The sequence below is a fragment of the Pantherophis guttatus genome, chromosome 1, assembly GCF_059756535.1.
Source record: "Pantherophis guttatus breed Tessera chromosome 1, ASM5975653v1, whole genome shotgun sequence".
Taxonomy (NCBI): domain Eukaryota; kingdom Metazoa; phylum Chordata; class Lepidosauria; order Squamata; family Colubridae; genus Pantherophis; species Pantherophis guttatus.
In genome coordinates this window covers 4,462,021-4,482,032 of record NC_142063.1, presented here as the reverse complement: position 1 = coordinate 4,482,032, position 20,012 = coordinate 4,462,021, and the positions used below count along the sequence as shown (strand labels likewise).

At 40.9% G+C, this 20,012-nt stretch overlaps 1 protein-coding gene across 1 annotated transcript; it reads right to left on the bottom strand.

Annotated features, from left to right (window-relative positions):
- Positions 1–8,794: 8,794 nt before the first annotated feature.
- Positions 8,795–19,764, bottom strand: LOC148116274 (vomeronasal type-2 receptor 26-like). Its single transcript, XM_087883578.1, has 5 exons — positions 19,681–19,764; positions 18,342–19,175; positions 11,618–11,836; positions 10,551–10,680; positions 8,795–9,699 (listed from the first exon to the last, which is right to left on the bottom strand). Exons 1-5 carry the CDS (start codon positions 19,762–19,764, stop codon positions 8,795–8,797), a joined length of 2,172 nt encoding a protein of 723 aa, XP_087739704.1.
- Positions 19,765–20,012: the final 248 nt, after the last annotated feature.

The window sequence follows — 20,012 nt, the reverse complement described above, 5'->3', positions numbered from 1 at the left end:
CAATAATGAGATCTCCAGGTCTATAATAGTCTTTTTGTTCTTGGAAAGGTCTCCTCCAGAAGCAGTTTGGTCTCCGGTTCATCTGGACAGCTGCAGGCAGGGACCATAGCAACACTAAAAGCCAAATCATTGGCCACAGAAAGAGAACTTCTTCTTCTAGATCAAGCCAACAGAGAAAGTTGCAGGGAAAAGTGATGCTCTGGTGACTTCAGAGGACTCAAGTGAAGCTTTAAGTCTTCAGGATAAGCATCCATGTAAGCTGCAACTCTCAAGGGACTTATTCGGAGCATGTTAGGCAAACATGTTATAACCAGACACAGATCTCTTTATGCTTGGAGAGGATTAATCTCTGAAAATCCACTGAGATAAAGTAAGAATTACTAGTGTTTTATGAATCCCGGGAGAAAGAAATGTCCACATTATCCCCATAACTTTGGAGTTCATGGTATTTTGACAAGAGGAAAAAAAACTATTTCTGCAGCCACAATTGTGTGCCTCTGACTGTAAACTGGGCAACTGTAACTGGATTGTAATGCAGCTTTAGAGTTGAAAGAACTTGGGGATCACCCAGTTCGATCCCCTTAATGTAGGATCTCATTGGAGCAAACTCTTTTAAATCTCTTTGGGATTGGTTGCTTTTGCTACGACTACCAAACTCTTTGTCAACCCTGAAGCTAGCCCGACTGAGGCCATTTTGGAGGCTTCAGTGTTGCCACAATGGTGAAAGGGATAGGGAGGGGGGAATAGAGATAGCTGGGGGTTTTTGTAGCCAAAACAAAATAGTTTCCCCTGAGAACCAAGGACATTCCCACAGGTGGCTGAAGAGAGGAGGAGTGAAGTTCAATCAGTGGTGAAATCCAATATTTTTTACTACTGGTTCTGTGGGTGTGGTTTGGTGGGCATGGCAGGGGAAGAATACTGCAAAATCTCCATTCGCAGCCTACTCCAGGAGAAGGATACTGCAAAATTGCCATTCCCTCCCCACTCCTGGGGAAAGGATATTGCAAAATCACCATTTCCACCCCACTTTGGGGCTAGCCAGAGGTGATATTTGCAGTTCTCCGAACTGCTCAAAATTTCCACTACTGGTTCTCCAGAACCTGTCAGAACCTGCTAGATTTCACCCCTGAGTTCTTCCCTATCTTAACTGTCTCTCATTGGCCACCCCATGTAACCAATCAAGTTCAGGCAAGATGTTTTCATAACAGTCAGCTCCATCCTTTTTCTAAGATCTACATTTGAAGTATGGTCTACTGTCTGATTAGAAATGGTCCCTTCTGAACAGGGATCACATTGGTAGCAGCAAACCTGCTCGCCCTCTGGAACTCTTCTCCTCTCTCCTGCCTGGCACCTCTTCATGCCACACCTGGCAAAGGGCACTTTCTAAAAAAAAGAAGAGAGAAAATCTTGAGATGACCTAAGCAATGAACATGCTCCATTTATTTATTTCCATGTTCCTGTTTCTATTTTCAGAAGAAATGGCTGACCATGGTCTACCAAAAGCTAGAAGCAGCTCCTGACTGATTTAGGACAGTGGCACTCCCAACCTACCAATGGACGCTGGAGATTGGAGCTGGGACTTCAGCAGTCAAAGGAAGATTTTTGTGATTATGGTACAGCTTTTCTAAAACAGGTAATCAGGAGGATCCAACGGAACAAAAATGGTCCATGAAAATCACTGTTGCCTGGTCTAATTTCCCCTTGGGTTCCAATCAGACATGGGTTTCACATAGTTTTTAACGACCAGTTTACCCCGCATGCACATGCTCGTTTCATGCGCATGCACCTTCACATGCATGCACCTGGTCTCAAAAACATGGCTAAATAGGATGGCATAGTGCCGGGGAGGAAAGCCCACCCACAGTCGCTGATCCACAGTTGCCGATCCACAGTCGCCGCTACCGATTCTCCCGAACCGGTGCAAACCAGCTGAATACCACCTCTGGGCCCAATCCTACCCCTTCTTGGACCTGCCACGGCAGTTTTCAAATTTATTACATGCGAAGTAGGGTGTCAAGTTTCGAGGTCGTCTTTCCAGATGCCTCCGGTCCTCCTTCTTATGTCAGCACTAGAGTAAATGCAGCTTGAAGTGCTGACATAGGGGTTTTACCAAATCACTGCCTATTTTCTGATTGAATAGATTTTTTCAGTTGGAATTCTATGTTTCCAAATGAATATTTCCCTGAAGTTACAACATTTGCTTCCAGCTCACCTTTGTGGCCCAGATGGTTGCTTTGGAGGTAATGGTGAAATCCTTTCCTGGAGGAGCCCCAGGATATATTTGGCCAATTTTTACAGGGACAAAAGTTTGATTGGGGCAGAGAATCCAGTTGATAAGATCATAGTGAGCTGATACCAGTCCATCCTCTGAGAAGGAGACTTCATCTCCAGCACTGTTCTTAAACTGGACCTTCCTCAAAAAGGGAAGAAGCTGAAACAAAAGAGAGAGAACTTGGATTGGATTTTGAAATTGGATTAATTTTCCAGTATCTTCCCAACTATTGATGTTAGACTGATTGGTCTGTAGTTTCCTGGGTTTTGAAATTGGATTAATTGACTGATAGCCACCAAGGTAGAATAGAATAGAATAGAGTAGAGTAGAGTAGAGTAGAGTAGAGTAGAGTAGAGTAGAGTAGAGTAGAGTAGAGTAGAGTAGAGTAGAATAGAATAGAATAGAATAGAATAGAATAGAATAGAATAGAATAGAATAGAATAGAATAGAATAGAATAGAATAGAATAGAATTCTTTATTGGCCAAGTGTGATTGGACATACAAGGAATTTATCTTAGGTGCATATGCTCTCAGTGTACATAAAAAGACAAGATACGTTCATCAAGAATCATAAGGTACAATACTTAATGATAGTCATAGGGTACAAATAAGAAATCAGGAAACAATATCAATATAAATCTTAAGGATACAAGCAACAAAGTTACAGTCATGCAGTCATATATGGGAGGAAATAGGTGATGGGAACGATGAGAAGACTAATAGTAATAGAAATACAACCTTAGTGAATAGCTTGACAGTGTTGAGGGAATTATTTGTTTAGCAGAGTGATGGTGTTTGAGAAAAAACTGTTCTTGTGTCTAGTTCTGGTGTGCAGTGCTCTATAGTGTCATTTTGAGGGTAGGAGCTGATACAATTTATATCCTTTGTCCTATTCTTTGAGGGCCATCATCTTAGGAGAGGAAAATACAAGAGGAGTTTCTTTGGTGGAGATCTGAGCAATCAGAAGTATGACCAAATATTTGACTCTTTTCCAAACACTATGGAAAACTTATGGAAAGCTTTCTATGGAATCGTTTGGTCTCTTGTGGAGAGCAGGGAGAGGCTGATTAAGGAAATCTCCCTCTCAATCTGGTGATTGTCATGGAAGTGGAAGCCAAGGGTGATGTTGGGGAGGAGAACCAGGTCTTTGTTGACCTCTCTGACTGCGAATGTCAAAGCCAGGAAAAGTTGGTAGTTCTTGGCTATGAGAGAAAGAGAAACCATCTGTTAACCATCTGTTAACCATCTCTGCTGGTCTACCTTACATAAAGGGAGAGACATGGGAGGTAGGAAAAGTGAGAGGCTCTTCCATAGGGGTTCCTCAACACACATGCAGCTTTTATCCATTTAGCGGTAAGCAGCTGACAGCAGAGCAGCCGCCTAGACTCCTGTGAGTCCCTTGGACTGCAAGGTAAATAAACTGGTCAGTCCTAGAGGAGATCAATCCTGACTGCTCTTTAGAAGGCCAGATCCTGTAGATGAAACTCAAATACTTTGGCCATCTGATGAGAAGGAGAAGAGCCTAATGCAGGGAATGATTGAGGGCAAAAGAAGAAGGGGATGACAGAAAATGAGGTGGTTTGACAGAGTCACTGAAGCAGTAGGCATGAGTTTAAATGGATTCCAGAGGATGGTAGAGGACAGGGAGGCCTGGAGGAACATGATCCATGGGGTCACAATGGGTTGGACATGACTTCGCAACTAACAACAACATGCATTCTCTTCCATGTGTTTGACTAAATTGCAAACCTAAGACAGCTTTGTTCAAAGGAGAGCCAATAACTGTGGCTAAGGGCAAGGAAATACAGGTAGGCTGGCTCCTTCGAACTGTCACTGCGCTTCGACATGAACCTTTCTGGAGAAAGAGAGGATGTGAGATTGCCCATGTTGACTTGCATACAGTTGCTCCTCATGAGAAGATGGCAGGGCAGTGGTCTCTGGAAGTGGGAGAACTGGGAGATGAACGAATTTGTCAGTCTGTTTCCAGCTACAGTGTAGAGGCTTTGTCATGTCCCCGTCAGAGTCTGAATCTGAGATGGAAGACAAACAGCTGACAGAGCGGGAGAGTGGCTCCGTTGGCTGTGGAGGAAACTGGGGAAGGGCAAAGTCAGGCTGGGCAGAGCAGGGGAGAGGAAGAACAAGGGAGAGGGGATTCAGATGAAGGCAAGGCCCACCCCCTCCTCATCCTAGGGTGTGCAGGGAAGAACGCAGAAGAGAGCAACATGGGTTGCGTGACTTACAAGGAAGGAAAGGGCCCTGATTCCCTTTACAAGGCACACCTGGGGATGGAGTTTAAAGGAGAGGCAGTTGGGAGGGAATGCCTGTTTGTTGGGAACAAATGCTGAATTCATCTAGTGTTGAGAGTGGGGCCTGCATTCATGGCATTCCTCCTGACTGTTATAGTTGTGCTTCTATGTGCTTATCTTGTCTTGCTGGAATTATTGCTGTGAATTCTTTGCTTTTGGGACTCATTATCTTGCCCTGCTGGAGTGATTGATTTGATTGATTGATTGATTTGCAGTCATTCTACTTACAGCGTTTGGACTGTCCAACTCCACTGCCAGCTCTGCAGGCTGCTGGTGGACAACAACAACCTCGTACCTCTTGCTAATAATGAAATGGTGCTATGAAAGTTTGTTTCCTTTTTCTTGTGAAGTATGTCTTCAGAATTGTCAATGGTATTCATGGGAAAGATATCATTATACATGGTAAACCTCTGGATTGGCTGAGGTAATATGAATGGGTGTACAATGTTATAGGGTGGTCTCCTTTTTCCAAAGTTGATCCCAGTTAGTTTGGTTGAAGGGGAGATACTTGAGACTAAACCCTGAATTTTAAGGACATTAGTGACGCCTTCTCAGTTCGAGGCCAGGTATCATCCTTATGCAATGGCCATACTCTTGGAAGTACAATCATGCATAGACCTGTTCACTGATGGAACACACATTTTGTGCCTTCCCAACCTGCTGAGCAAGAGGTTTGTGGCATGGAGAGCAACAGCTGGGGAATTTCCAAGATGCCTGGTGAGCTAGATGAGTGGCTGAGCTCAAGATGTGACCCCCTCTATGATTCAGAACCATAAAGCCTGGACTTGTCCTTATTTTAAAGAAGGAGACATTCTCTAAATGCAGAAGATCCAAGCTCCAACTTAGACTTTCAGGTAGGGCCACCAAAGATTCCAAAAGCCAGCAAAGCTATAACCAGAGTCTATGACAATTCACCATGGCTAACTTTCCATGGCCCTGGAATAACTCGTTGCAGGACAAGAGTTACACTAGTATCAAAGAAATGGTGGACTGGAATCATGAAAGAAAGGATGCAAAAGGAGGGACATACTGAAATGTGGATGATAAATATTAAAATAATTTATTTTAAATAATTAAATTGAATTGTTAAATTGTCCCGCAGTGAGTTGCCCCATGGTGAGTTGGCCGTGTCGAGTTGGTCACAACAAATTGGCCAAAGCAAGTTGTCCCATTCCGAGGTCACCTATCGTGACCCAGGCCCAACTAGTTAAATGCAAACAGTTTGAAAACAAACAGGCTTTATTAGAACAGCTGAGAATTAACTCATTCTCAGTGTAGTCCAAACTAAATTAAAGCAAATTCTTCAAAACACCATTCCTCAATTTATTACCAACCTTGATGTAATTAGGCAAACTGCCAAAGGCTTTTCTTGGCAAAAGTTCAGAAGCAGAAGATGCCGACAAGAAATAAATACAGTGAAACAAGAAGCGAATTCACTCAACGTTGTTTTCCAGCAAAGAGGCCAACAGCCATTGCTGGTCTTTTAAGCCTTATGGGAGGGGCCAATCATCTCTTGGCCCTACTCCTCTCTGCTTTAGCTGCTCCTGCCTTCTGGCAGCTCTTCTCATCCTCCTGTTCCTCTGCCTCTCTAGTGTCAACCTCTGGAGGCTCCGAAGTCCGCACATCACCAAGTCAGTATAGTATAGACCCCAACAGATATATAATATACATTAATAAGAAAGAAAATAAGAAAAAAAAAGTATTGGAATGATTTAAGAACAGTGTCAGACCCAACCCTCACTGTATTAGCAGTTGATCTTTATTTATTTATTTATTAGTCATATTTCTATGCCACCCACTCTCCGAGGACTCTGGGCGGCTTACACCAAAGACAGTATACTAAATAGATATTGCTCCTAACAATCTGGGTCCTCATTTTACCCACCTCGGAAGGATGGAAGGCTGAGTCAACCTTGAGCCGGTGAGATTTGATCCACTGATCTGCTGAACTAGCAGTCAGCTGAAGTAGCTGCACTACTGCACTCTAACCACTGCACCACCTCGGGTTCTCATCTTGAGCATGATCTCTTCTTCTGGCACTTCTTCAAATGTCTGTAGAGATTCTCAGTCATCCAAGTCATGGTTGTCTCAAATGTGCTTTTTTTTTTCAGGAGGCAACTGGACTTTCTTGTTGTTGTTGTTTTGAAGATGTTTCACTTCTCATCCAAGAAGATTCTTCAGCTCTGACATTCCCCACTATCCTGTCAGAGGTGAAGAAGCTTCTTGGATGAGAAGTGAAATGTCTTTAAAGAAAAAAAAAAAAGAAAGTCCAGTTGCCTCCTGAAAAAAAAAAATCTTCAAATCTTTTTCCATTAACAAACTTGTCTTGGGAAAGTCATCGCCATGTAAGAGAGGAATTCCCTGCAAGGCTCTTATTCTTCCTTGGGTATGGTTGAGAGCACAGGAAAAATATTCAGAGCGTCATATGTTTGATACATACAGGCTGCCCTGTATGGCAAGTATAAAAAGATACCACTGATTGAAAGACTCTATTCCTGTGACTCAGGAGAGGTGGATATCATTGGTCACACACTCCTTCGATGTTCCTTTTACAAAGAGATTTGAAAAAAAAAATCCAATAATTGCTAGGTATCCTGGCCTTTCTGACACTCCAGCCATCTCCAGTGGCTGCTTAAGGATGAACAGTCCATAACTGGGTACCTACGAGACCATCTTCTGCAACCTATAACCTCCCACCAACCAGTAGGCTCCCACAGAGTGGGCCTCCTCAGGGTACCATCACTAAAGCAATGTCGACTGGGGGTTCCCATGGGGAGAGCCTTCTCTGTGGGTCACCTACCCTTTGGAACAGGATACCCCAGGGATAAAAATAATCCCAGATCTTCGTACTTTCCGTCGGGCACTTAAGACCTTCCCCTTTCACCAAGCCGGGCTGGCATAATTATTTTTTTTCTTTCCTTTTCCTAATTGTGTAAATTTTATTCTGAAGATCTTAACTTAACTGATAAGCCAAATTGACTTAATTATTATTTATTGCTTCTATTCACATTTTTATATATATGTTTATTTTGACTGTTCACCGCCCTGAGTCCTTCGGGAGAAGGGCAGTATAAAAAATTAAATAAATAAATAAATAAATAAATAAATAAATAAATAAATAAATAAATAAATAAATAAATAAATAAATAAATAAATAATAAATAAATAAATAAATAATAAATAAATAAATAACTACAGAGCAGGTGGCTAAATTCTGTGCCACAGCACTGGGGATTCATTGGAAACATGTGTCTAATCCAACATAGCTCCCGTATTTTATACAGCAAATGTGGCAAACCCTTTGCACTGCTTATTCCATTCCCTTTTAGTATTAAACTGACTACGGGCCTCATAGTTTATGGATTGTAATTTTACTATAGTTAGACCATGTGTAATTGACAGACTGGATTTCATCATAGATTTTATCTGTTATTTATTATTTTATTCTAGAATTTTTAATTGGATATTCACCTAGTGTTTTTACTTGTTCTGGTTTCTGGGCTATCACTGTAATAATCTGAAATTAATTACCCCTGACCTAGAAGATGAAATGGAAATGAGGAGTTACTAGGTTGGGATGCAAACATCTGGATGACCACTTGGTGGTATCAAAGAGGTATGGAAAACAGAATTAAAGCACTTAATAAAATTTGCACTCTAAAAAAATAAAAATCGCTAACAGGATCAGTTAGTTGATCACTAAAATGAACTTTGTGATTAGCCAAATCATGTTTTCCAGTTAATAGACAAAATCTCCTCTCATTTCAGAATGTTTTAGAAATCAGATCAAATCAAAAATCAAATCAAATTAAAATCGAACTTTTGAATGCCAGCATAAATTAAAGATGTGTGTGTCTCATTATATTTTCTCTACAATTCAGATTAGGCCTCAATAGGATGATGAAACATTTGGGAAGAAAGATACAAGCCAAGAGACCAGTCCTTGAGGTCAAAATGGAGAAGATCTTCACAGCCACCATGGACTTCCCTTTGGTGCTCAGGTAGGTGGGGAGGAAGGAGATCTAAACACTGCAAAAGACCAGCATGCTAAAAGTAATGAACTTGGCTTCATGAATACTCACTATTATGACCAGTTATAGCACTTGAGTAAGGCATTATTAAATGGATCTGTTTCTTCTTCTCTGTCATGTTTTAGAAATATCATCAGATACTAAACATGCCTCAAAGATAAATATGTTTCCCATCCGTGCATGAATCAGAGATTTTTATTTCTTATCATATTTTCTCTACAGTTCAGATCCGGCCTCAGAAGAATAATGTAGCATTTGGGGAAAAAGATACAGGCCAAGAGACCAGCCCCAGAGGCCAAGATGGAGAAGATTTCCACGGCCACCATGGACTTCCCTTTGGTGCTCAGGTAGGTGGGGAGGAAGCTGATCCAAACACTGCAAAAGATCAGCATGCTGAAAGTAATGAACTTGGCTTCATTAAAGCTGTCGGGCAATTTCCTAGCCAAAAAGGCCATGATAAAACTCACGAGGGCCAGAAAACCCAGGTAGGCCAGGACAGTGTAAAACATGGAAGCTGAGCCTTCATTACATTCCAAGATTGTCTCTCCTAACAAGGAGTGGAAATCCAAGTTAGGAAATGGGGGAGAAGTTATCAGCCAAGTAGCACAAAGAACCGCTTGGACAAGAGGGCAGGATACAACAATGCAATTGGTCAGTGATTTTCCTAAGATTTTCTTTGTCTTGTTCCCTGGTTTGGTGGCCATGAAGGCCAGAACCACCATGACAGTTTTTGCCAAGAAAGAGGAAACTGCAAGAGAAAAGAGAATGGCAAAGGCAGTTTGTCGGAAGAGACAGGTGAGCTTCCTCGGTTGACCAATGAAAAGGAAGGAGCAGAGGAAGCAGAGCAGGAGGGAGACCAGGAGGAGGTAGGTGAGATCTCGATTGTTGGCCTTGACGATCGGTGTGTCACGATGCTTATGGAAAATTGCTAGGACTGCCAATGCGATCAAAGAGAGAAAAAGAGTAAGAGATGCTAAAGTGTATCCCAGGATATCTTCATAGGAAAGGAAGTGGATCTTCTTGGCAATGCAGTGGTCCTTGTCCTTGTTGGGATATTGGTCTTCTGGACAAAGGTCACAGTGAACTGCATCTGAAAACAAGAATCTTTGTCTTAAGTATTTCAGAGGCACCCACAGTTAGCATTATCTCCAATCCAGCCTATGATCTCATGTGTGACTCTTTTCTGTTAGGTCCAATTCAAGAAGAATGTAAAGAATAGACAATTTATGATGCCTTTAATGGCAAATTGTCCTTGATTCCAGATGCCTGAGAATTAAATGCTTGGGGATTAGAATTCCTTCTCCTGTCACTGGGCATTTTCATTATTATTTTGGCTTTCTTTGTGAGTGAAGAATTGGCACTTCATTTCCCCCGCCCCCCCCTTTTTTTACATATATATTTAAAGCCTAAGATGATTGACTGATCTATCAGTCAGGAATCCTGCTTTTTGCTGTTTTATCTCAGGGGCCAAACCTAGCACTACCTGACTCTGTGGTTACTTCCCCAAACCCCCATAACTTTAACCTTAGACTGTCTACTGTTGACCTCACCCCACTCCTAAGAGGTCTATAAGGGGCGTGCATAAGAGCACCAATGGGCCTGTCCTACTGTCTCCATTTATTTGTATCTTTATCCTCTATTTATAATCATGTTTATACTTATATCTGTTATTATACATGTTTGACAAATAAATAAATGACCAGAAAGCTCTTAATATTTTGATCTACTGAACATCTTTCTTGATCCATTCAAAGGGTCCTCTACCTATCTGATTAGAAATTATATTTTATTATTTATACTTTCCAGAAATCACCCAAAATTTGATTTATATGCTGCCCTTCTCCGGAGACTCAGGGCGGCTTACAATGCGTTATTGATATATATTGATCCAACGAATGGCTTCCTTGATCCTGAAAGTTCTACGTTTCCAGTATACTCTACCTGTCTGATTAGAAATGGCCCCTTCTGGACAAGGGGCACATTGGTAGCAGCAAATCTGCTCGCCCTCTGGGACATGTCTCCTCTCTCCTGCCTGGCACCTCTTCAGGCCACACCTGGCAAAGGGCACCTTCTAAAAGAGAAAAGAAAGACTGGAGATAGTGTTATTTGATCACCTGATTGTAGGGACTCTCCAATGGCCATGATTTTGAGGACCAGGCATAAGTACCATCCATTTAGTGCTGTCATGACTTCAAATGGTCACTAGAGGAATGGTTGATCAACGCAATTATGTTCTTGATTTTTGCCTTTGAGTTACAATCACTCAATCAGAATCAGAACAGAGCTGGAAGAAACCTTGGAGGTCTTCTAGTCCGATTCCCTGCTCAAGCAGGAGACACTATACCATCTCAGACAAGTGATTGTCCTATCTCTTCTTAAAAGCCTCCAGTGATGAAGCATCTACAATGTCTGAAGGCAAGTTGTTCCATTGCTTAATTTTCCTCACTGTTAGGAAGTTTCTCCTTCATTCTAGGTTGCTTCTCTCCTTCATTAGTTTCCATTCACTGTTTCTTGTCCTGCCTTCTGCTGTTTTGGAAAATACGTTGAACCCTCCTCTTTTTGGCAGCCTCTCAAATACTGGAAGACTGCTATCATGTCCCGCCTAGTCCTTCTTTTCTCTAGACTAGCCATATCCAAGTCTTGCAACTGGTCTTCACATGTTTTAGCCCCCAGGCCTTAAATGTCTTAGTTGCTCTTCCCTGCACTTTTTCCAAAAAAGTTTTATCAAATGTGAGGACCAAAATTGGATGCAGTATTGTAGCTTTAGCCTTACCAAGACTTTGTAAAGCGATGTTAATAGTTTACATGATTTTGATTCTATGTCTCTATTTATACAACCAAGGATTGTATATTCGAACATGAATCTGATTCATAAAAAGCAGATCCTTCACCACACAACTTTTATCCTTTGTGAGTCAATCCACATCTTTTCCAGTGCGAAGGACATTCTTTATCTCCATTAGAGAATGAATCTTTCCCTAAATTCAGAACATCTCCTTCCAGCCTACCTTTGTGGCCCAGATAATTGCATCCAGGTCAATGGTGAAATCCTTGTCTGGGGGAGCCCGGGGGTCTATTTGCCCAACTTTCACTGGGACATAAGAGAGATTGGGGAAAAAAATCCAGTTGAGAAGATCATATTGAGCTGATGCCAATCCATCTTCTGAGAAGAAGACTTCATCTCCAGCAATGCTGTTGAAGTGGACATTCTTCAAATAGGGAAGAAGCTGAAAGAAAAAAAGATACTTAGGACCTGGGATAATTAAAAATGACAAGCCATGGTTTCACTTCATTTCACTTCTCATCCAAGAAACCTCTTCAGCTCTGACTGGATGGTGGGGAATGGAAGGATTTATACTTCTTACAGACAGCTGCTCATTTGCATCCTTTTAGAGAGTTGTTGAGGGCACTTGGAGGTTAATCGCAGAGCAGAAAACATCCTTCAGCCAAGAAGGCTCCACACCCATTTGTACTACTCAAGTGACCCTGAGGACACAGATAAACCTCCAAGTGGCCTCAAAATTCTCTGTAAAATAATGCAAATGAACAACTGTGTGCAAGGAATATAAGCATGGAAATATTCCATGTGATGTCACAGCAGCCGGAGGAGGCAAGGGATTCTTCTCCCGAGCCGATTCTCTGTTCGCTGTACCTGGCGGCTTCATTGAAATTTCTTTGAAGTCAACACTGAGTGGGAAAGCTTGGTGGAAAAGAGGGGAGTTTGCCAGCTCCGTGTGGAAAGTGCAAGCTGCACGAAGAGACTGAAGTTCCTCCCCGATGTCGGCACAGTGAGAGGATGCCTATTATGTCGCCCCGAGGCTGTGGCTATACTGCTTGAGGAAGTCTATTCATCCAAACCAAACTGAAAGACTGATTCAGTAATTTGAGACTGTGATTTGATTGGAAGCCGCAAGGTAGTGGAGTTTAAATTTTTTCCTACTCCCAGAGCCTAAACTGAGTGCGGTGGCAGTGAAGTTAGTTGGCAGTTTGAGAAGATTATCTACTTTGGATTATAACTGATTACTGCGATCTGATTTCACCCTGTTTTTACGATTGGTGAATTTTGAGTTTTGACTTACTGTTTGGGAATGTGATCCCCCACAGACCTTGGAAGAAAGAGTGCTGTGCTTCCTTTGATTTTCCTATCTTTGACTTAATACTAACATTTTCTGTTTTTTGAAAAACGCCATTTTATGAGCAATCACTTTTGAATTTGCTTTCGTTGCAAGAAGAGGTGGAGAACTGGAAAAGTTGGTGTCTGCTGCCATCTAGTGACCAAAATTGCTAACTACACCTAGATTCATTATAGTTGGACTTCCCCCCCCCCCTTCCTTTTTTCCCTTTTCCTTTCCTTTCCTATTTCCTTTTAGATAGCCAGTAGGAATTAGATACCCAGTAGGAATTAGTGAGCAAATTTACCCCTAGTGTGGTTTGGACATTGGACGTAACGAAGTAAGAGTGAATTTTGATAATAGGTGGTGAAACCATTTGGTGTATGATTGCTTGGAAAGACTTTTTAGGAATATCCAAAATGGCTACCATGACTACTACTTTGAAGAAGAAGGCAATTACAACTTCTTCAGCCTCATCTCCAGCCACTACCTTTGTGACACTACGAAGATCATCTGAAGACGTGGCTACTCCGGGAAAAGCATCGACGCAAGATATTCTCCAGTCTATACAGGAAACATTGATTAAAAATCAAGATTCAACGTCAAAAACCTTGGAAGAGCTGAAGAGGAATGTCGAAACATTAACTACTGAGACAAGGTTGTTTTATGCAAATTTTGAGGAGGTCCAAAATACTTTGACTAATCATGGGGAACAGATTCAAGCTTCCGAGATAAAGACCAAGAAGGTGACATGTAGGATGGAGTGGTTTGAACTCCGGCAAGCCTTGGCTAATAAAAAAATCAAGGAAGAGATCATATTCCTCGAAATGGAAAGATCTGGCTACTTCTTACGGTTTCAGAATGTCCCTGAAGAGAAAGGTGAGTGCTTGGATGTACTAATGGGAGAGATCGTTGCAGGAATTACTGGAAAAGATTTTGCAGAAGTTTCAAGAGATATTGACGATGTGTACCGAGCATATACCAGCTATGCTCGGTGCAACAAGCTCCCTAAAGAGATCCATGTTCAATTTACTAGAACAGCACTAAGAGATGAAGTGTTTCGGAAAACGAGGGACCAAGCTTTTACCTACAAAGATAACCGACTAACAGTATTGCCCCAGCTCCCAAGACGAGTACGAGACATTCGGAGGAAATATGACTTTTTGACAATATGGCTGAGGAAGCAAGGGATACGTTATCGTTGGCTTCTACCGGAAGGCCTGATATTTTCCTGGCAAGAACAGAGGTTATGATTGGAATCCATACAGGAAGTGCAGGACTTCGCAGAGGCCTATATTAATCTTAGTGACCAAGAGAGTGAAGGTGGTAACCTAGGTAAGAGCCAAGAAGAGGTAGCCCAGGAAACAACAGCCACAGAGCATATTGGACATGACAAAGACACGCCCCACTCTGGAGAAGAAAGAGGAACAAATTTCCAAATGGAGACCAGATCCCAGAAACTCAAGAACGCAGGTAAGTAGAGGTATGGATGAGGTGCTCAACCTGTTTTCTGTTAACATCAATGGTCTGAATGCTCCCATTAAGAGGAAAAAGGTCTGGGCTAAACTTCTAAAAGTTAATTATGATATTATATGTTTACAGGAGGCCCACATAAGGAAAGATCACTCTAAGATTTTAATTTATCTTAAACTGGGGAAGTTGTATGTATCCTTGGCTGACCAGAAGAAAAGGGGAGTTGTTGTTTACGATCAGAGAGGCCTGGTGAAACGTCAAGTATATGCAGATACTGATGTTAGAGATTAGTATTGGCCAAAAAATAGTATTGTTAGTAAATATATATGCCCCTAATGTTAACCAAATGGGTTTCTTTAAAGATTTGTATAAGAAAATTAATGAATTAAATTACGAGCATGTATGCATAGTAGGTGATTTCAACGCGATTGTTGATACTTCAATTGATTATGATCCAGAAAAGGGCTCTCCTAAATATAAAAAAGGACATAGGAAGGTACTCCCTAAAACATGGGATAACCTAAAAACAGAAATAGGGTTAAGAGACGTCTGGCGAGACTTCCATCCTATGCAAAAACACTTTACATATTTCTCCCCCAGGCATAGATCGTGGTCTAGGATAGATATGGTCTGATCAACATCAGATTTGAAAGAAGACATAAATTCAGTTGAAATAGGGACGAATATATGGGCAGACCACCACCCCCTGGTAATAAAATGGAAGGGGTCCACTAGAAGAGCGAGATGGTCTATGAGGGCTGAGATCATGAAAGACGAGGGATTTATAAATATGATTAAAAAAGAATTAGATCATTTTTTTACCAAAAACAAGAGAGAAGATACTTCCCTTCAAAATATTTGGGATACTGTTAAAGCAGTAGTTAGGGGATTGGTAATAAAATATACAGCTACCAAATGGAGAAAGGAGAAAGCCAAACGGATTGAGTTACTGGCTGAATTGGAGAAAGCTGAAGGAGAACTGCGTTTAGATCCGCATAATAATTTGATTAAGGAGAAAATTGACTTGATTAGGCATGAGTTATCTATTCTAGACCAAAACGATTTGGCGAATAAAATCCAGAAATGTCGACAAAATCAATTTGAGCATGCTAACAAGCCGGGCGGTGGTTGTCATATAGATTAAGAAAAGAGGCAGAATCTAGAAAGATTGAATTTTTACAGGACTCTATGGGAAACTTGGTAGGTACTACAGAGCAAAAAGCAAAGGTGGCCCAAGATTTTTATACCTCCTTATATAGCTAAGAAATCCATCAGGAAGATAAACTCGAGAGGTATCTCCAGAATCTACAATTGGAGATGATTCCAGATTACTGTAAAGAAATTTTAAATGCAGAAATTACAGTTGGGGAAATAGCAGTAGCTATCAAGAAACAAGCCAATGGCAAAACTCCGGGACCGGATGGGATTCCTAGTGAATTTTATAAAGGAGTCTTTGACTCACTTAGTTTGTACATCAAAGATCTATTTAATGAGGTTTTACTATACCCTAAGATACCCCAGTCCTGGACGGAAGTCTACATTTCCCTAATCCCGAAACCCGAAACAGATAAAACTCTGATCCAGAACTATAGACCAATCTCGCTCCTGAATGTGGATTATAAGATTTTTGCAACAATACTAGTTGAGAGACTCTGGGTGTTCCTGTCCCGATTTATCCACCAAGACCAGAATGGTTTCCTGCCTCATAGGCACCTAAGAGATAACGTAAGGGTGGTATTGAATGCCTTAGAATACTATGAGACACACTCTGATAAACCAATGGTAATGATTTTTCTGGACGCCCAAAAGGCTTTTGACAGAGTCAGCTGGAATTTTATAATACAACAATTGGAAGTGATGGGTTTTGGGCCTCAATTTACAAGGGCAGTTCAAGCCATCTATTCTAAACAGTCGGCAAGGCTATTGTTTAATGGATCACTATCAGATGAGATACAGATTTATAAAGGTACCAGACAAGGATGCCCTCTTTCACCGCTGCTATTTATTTTAACACTTGAACCACTTCTTAAGACGATCAGGCAGGATTCGGAAATTAAGGGCTTAAAAGTTAAAGGGGAAGAATACAAACTCCAAGCATTCACCGACGATTTGGTTTTCATATTAGAAGATCCCCTTAATACGGGACCAAAATTACTTACGAAATTAAATGAATACGGGGAGGTAGCGGGATTAAAAATCAATAAGGATAAAACCAAAATGTTAACAAAAAATTTGTCAGGTGCCCAAAAGGAACAGATCCAAAGTATTATGGGGATTAATTGTGTCAAAAAACTTAAATATTTAGGTATTTGGCTTACAAATAGATGTTCTTCTATCAAAGAGCTCAAATATTCTAAATTATTAATAGACACACGAATGAAGTGGAGAGATGGCGGCATATTCAGATCTCATTTTTGGGTAGAATTGTTGCGATAAAAGCCCATGTTTTACCGAAATGGATCTTTTTATTTCAAACGGCTCCTGCAAGATTGGATAAAATTTTTTTTTAGGAAATTAGACCAAATTCTAAGTAAATTTATTCGGCAGAGTAAAAAACCATGTATAAAAAGAAAAATGCTGCAAGAGCACAAAACAAGGGGCGGCTTGGGGCTCCCTATGTAGGAGCTTTATTACCAATCTTCATCCCTGGTTTGGATAAAAGATTGCGTGATCCTCTCAAGAAAGCGCATTTTAGCAATTGAAGGATCTGATTTGCAGCAGGGATGGCATTCCTTCTTGTGGTCTCAGAAAGACAAACAATCCAAATATTTTACAAATCATTATATTAGAGGAATTTTATTAAGGGTTTGGGAAACGGTGAAGAAGCAAGTTTACACACAGATTCCTAAATGGGTGTCTCCGTTAGAGGCAGTGACCCTTCCGATTGTGCACAACACAAAGAGGAACTGGGTTTATGGTGACTTGTTGGATGAAGTCGGGAGACTTAGACCTAGAGCCGATCTCCAAACTAGAGGATTAGATTTAGATTGATGGTCCTATGCGAAAATTCAAACTAGATTCGCTAGGGATAAACAGGAACATGGTATTTCCCTTCATTTACAAACTTTTGAAAAGTTTCTCCTAAGTGGCCGAATGAAATTTATTTCCAACGTTTACAATTTTCTTCTATCCAATTTTATGGCGGAGGAGATTGTAAAGGACACGATGATTGCCTGGGGGACAAATATTGGAACAACAATTCAGCTTGATGCATGGCAAAATGTATGGAACAAAACTATGAAACTGACCCTTTCTTCCCCATTCAAAGAAAACTTTTATAAGATGATCTACCGTTGGTATCTCCCCTCCGCCAGAATCGCTAAGATGCTCCCAGGATCCTCTGATAGATGTTGGAAATATGGGTCGGCCAAGGGTACTTTCTTCCATCAGTGGTGGATTTGTCCGTCGACTAGACGTTATTGGGGGAAAATACAGCAGTGGCTGCTGGAAATAACAGGTGTGAGTTTTCCCCTTCACCCAGACCTCTACTTACTAGGAATAAGACCGGACCACATTGACAACAAGGATTGGTACATATTTGTCCATGTCTCAACAGTGGCGAGAATGGCATTTGCCCAACTGTGGAAAGATGCAGATGACCATCTAATAATAAATAAGATTCTTCGATGTGCTGAGATGGACAGGTTAACATATATAATATTAAAAGATAAGAAAGACTCAATATATAATAGAAGTTGGGACAGATGCTTTGTCTGGCTTAAAAAAAGGTTAAACCTAGAAGATAGGTGATAAGATCGTTTTATTAGATTAAATAGATACTTAATAGGCTATATAATTCTTTATCATTTTGAAAAAACAGGCCAATTGTTTTGTAGATAATTAAAAGAACTTGATTGTATTGAAATGTCTGGTTAGGATGATATTAGTTAATATTAATTGGAGAGTGAGTTTAACTCTCGGTTAGTCATGTTTGTTGTTTCGTTTCAGTCTTGTGTTTATGTGTTCCTACATTTCATTTCTTATATTGTTTTCCAATCATTATTATGTGTTAATTTTACTGTAAATATTTAATAAAGATTTTTTTTTTTTTTAAAAAAGGAAATATTTACTAAGTTGATCAAGAAACATCCACGGGATCTTTCTTCTCTAAAGATCTTTCAAATGGATGAAAGGTCACTGAGATTACCTGCCATGGTTGCACACTTGAGATCCTCTTTCCAAGCCTCCTCATGGCTGGTCGTGCTCCTGAGCCAAGCATGGTATCTAAAGCATGCGCCACAGCATAAATGGCATGGTAGATATTGTAGCTGAAATCCATCATGTTCACTTCAAACATGTAAGATGGCAGAGTCTGTAAATTCTCCTTTCCCGTACAGGGTTTTTTCCCCTTTTGAGGGATCTCTCCTGGTTTGTGGATCTTGCAACCAAAGAACCTTTCCCACCATGGAGGGAGAAAGACATCTCCTTGGGGGTTCAAGGGGTCTAAAGACAGAAGAAAGTGCCTGAATTCTGGGACATCGTGGCTATGATCCCTGAAATGCAAAGCACCGTGGAAATGCTTTACGGTATTAAAGAATTCCTTAGGTTCTAGGACACTAACATCCCAATGAGAAGTCAGGATCCAAACTTTTCCAAATGGCACCTTAGTCTTATGTTCATACACGGGCAAAATGATATATAGAGTTACAATTTTACTGGAGTCTCCAAACAAAACAATCACTTCAATTTTAAACCACGTTTGGAAAAATACTATTAATGTGAGTACCGTATTAAGATCCATATTTAACATTTTAGTGAAGGCCGGGCAGATCTCCTTCTCCTTGAGCATTGGCATCAGAGTTGAGATGAAATGTTCTCCCTTGTCAGTTTCTGGGGCCACCAACCCAACCCAGTTCCACTGGAAATACAGGAGCAGCTGGATTAAACCCACATATTGAGGAAATTCCTTGGGATTAATCCGGAAGAAGGAAGGATAATTCTTTCTGTCTCCTGGAGTGATTTTGAAGAAATCAAAACCAAACTGCAGAAAGGAGAATCTTGTTTTAGAAAGGAGTTTTTGAAGACAAGTTCAAAGGTTATGCTGATGTAAAGGATCACCATCCTGTGGTTTTTGGCTCCACCAGTCAAGCTGTTTGACTTTGGTTGGAGTGAGAGTTCTCCAGTTACGTGAGAAGCCAAGAGAAAAAACCATCAACCTGATTCACACAATAAATCGGACTGAAGAGTGGCTACACTTAGAAAGAATTAGTTAGGGAGGAAATCATGGAGTGAATCATTTCAGAAAGACCTTATTGTTGACCTCTTTGTCATGGGGGCATCAAGAAAAATATCCTGACAGACATAATTCAAAAATAAACTATTCAACTCTTGCATGAGTTCTCCAAATCATGGACCCCTGATTGCCCAAAAATAACATTGACTTCGTCTTTGTATTCTGAGTGCGCTTCTGTTCTGAATCTGCTCCCTACTGATATCCTATGAAACGCCCTTACCTGTGGGACCTTGAAGATGCTGAAGATGGAGGCCATCTGCTTTGAGGATTTGGTGTTGAGATCTCCGATGACAGAGAGAAGAGGGTCCAGCTTGTCACATTTGTAATCTGGAACCATTCGGCCTCGTGTAGACAGCAGAGAGAGGCTGTTCCAGGAAATCCTCGTAAAAATCTGTCTATTGTCATAGATATGGAAGCCAAGTGTGATGTTGGGGAGGATGGCCAAATCCTTGTTGATCTTTGTTACTGCATGTACCAAGGCAAGAAAGAACTGGTAGTTCTTGCAGACAATACTATAAAATAAAACGCTTTGGAATATTACAGGGAAATTTGTGTGTTGTGATGTACTTTTCCTTCTCTATCTGT

Coding starts and splice junctions, on each gene's coding strand:
- LOC148116274 (XM_087883578.1), bottom strand. CDS start 19,764: ATGGTTCCAGATTACAAATGTGACAAGCTGGACCCTCTTCTCTCTGTC. Junction 10,681..11,617: donor CAATTATCTGGGCCACAAAG/GTAGGCTGGAAG, acceptor TTTCTCTTTTAG/AAGGTGCCCTTTGCCAGGTG. Junction 9,700..10,550: donor GGCCATTTCTAATCAGACAG/GTAGAGTATACT, acceptor TCTTGTTTTCAG/ATGCAGTTCACTGTGACCTT.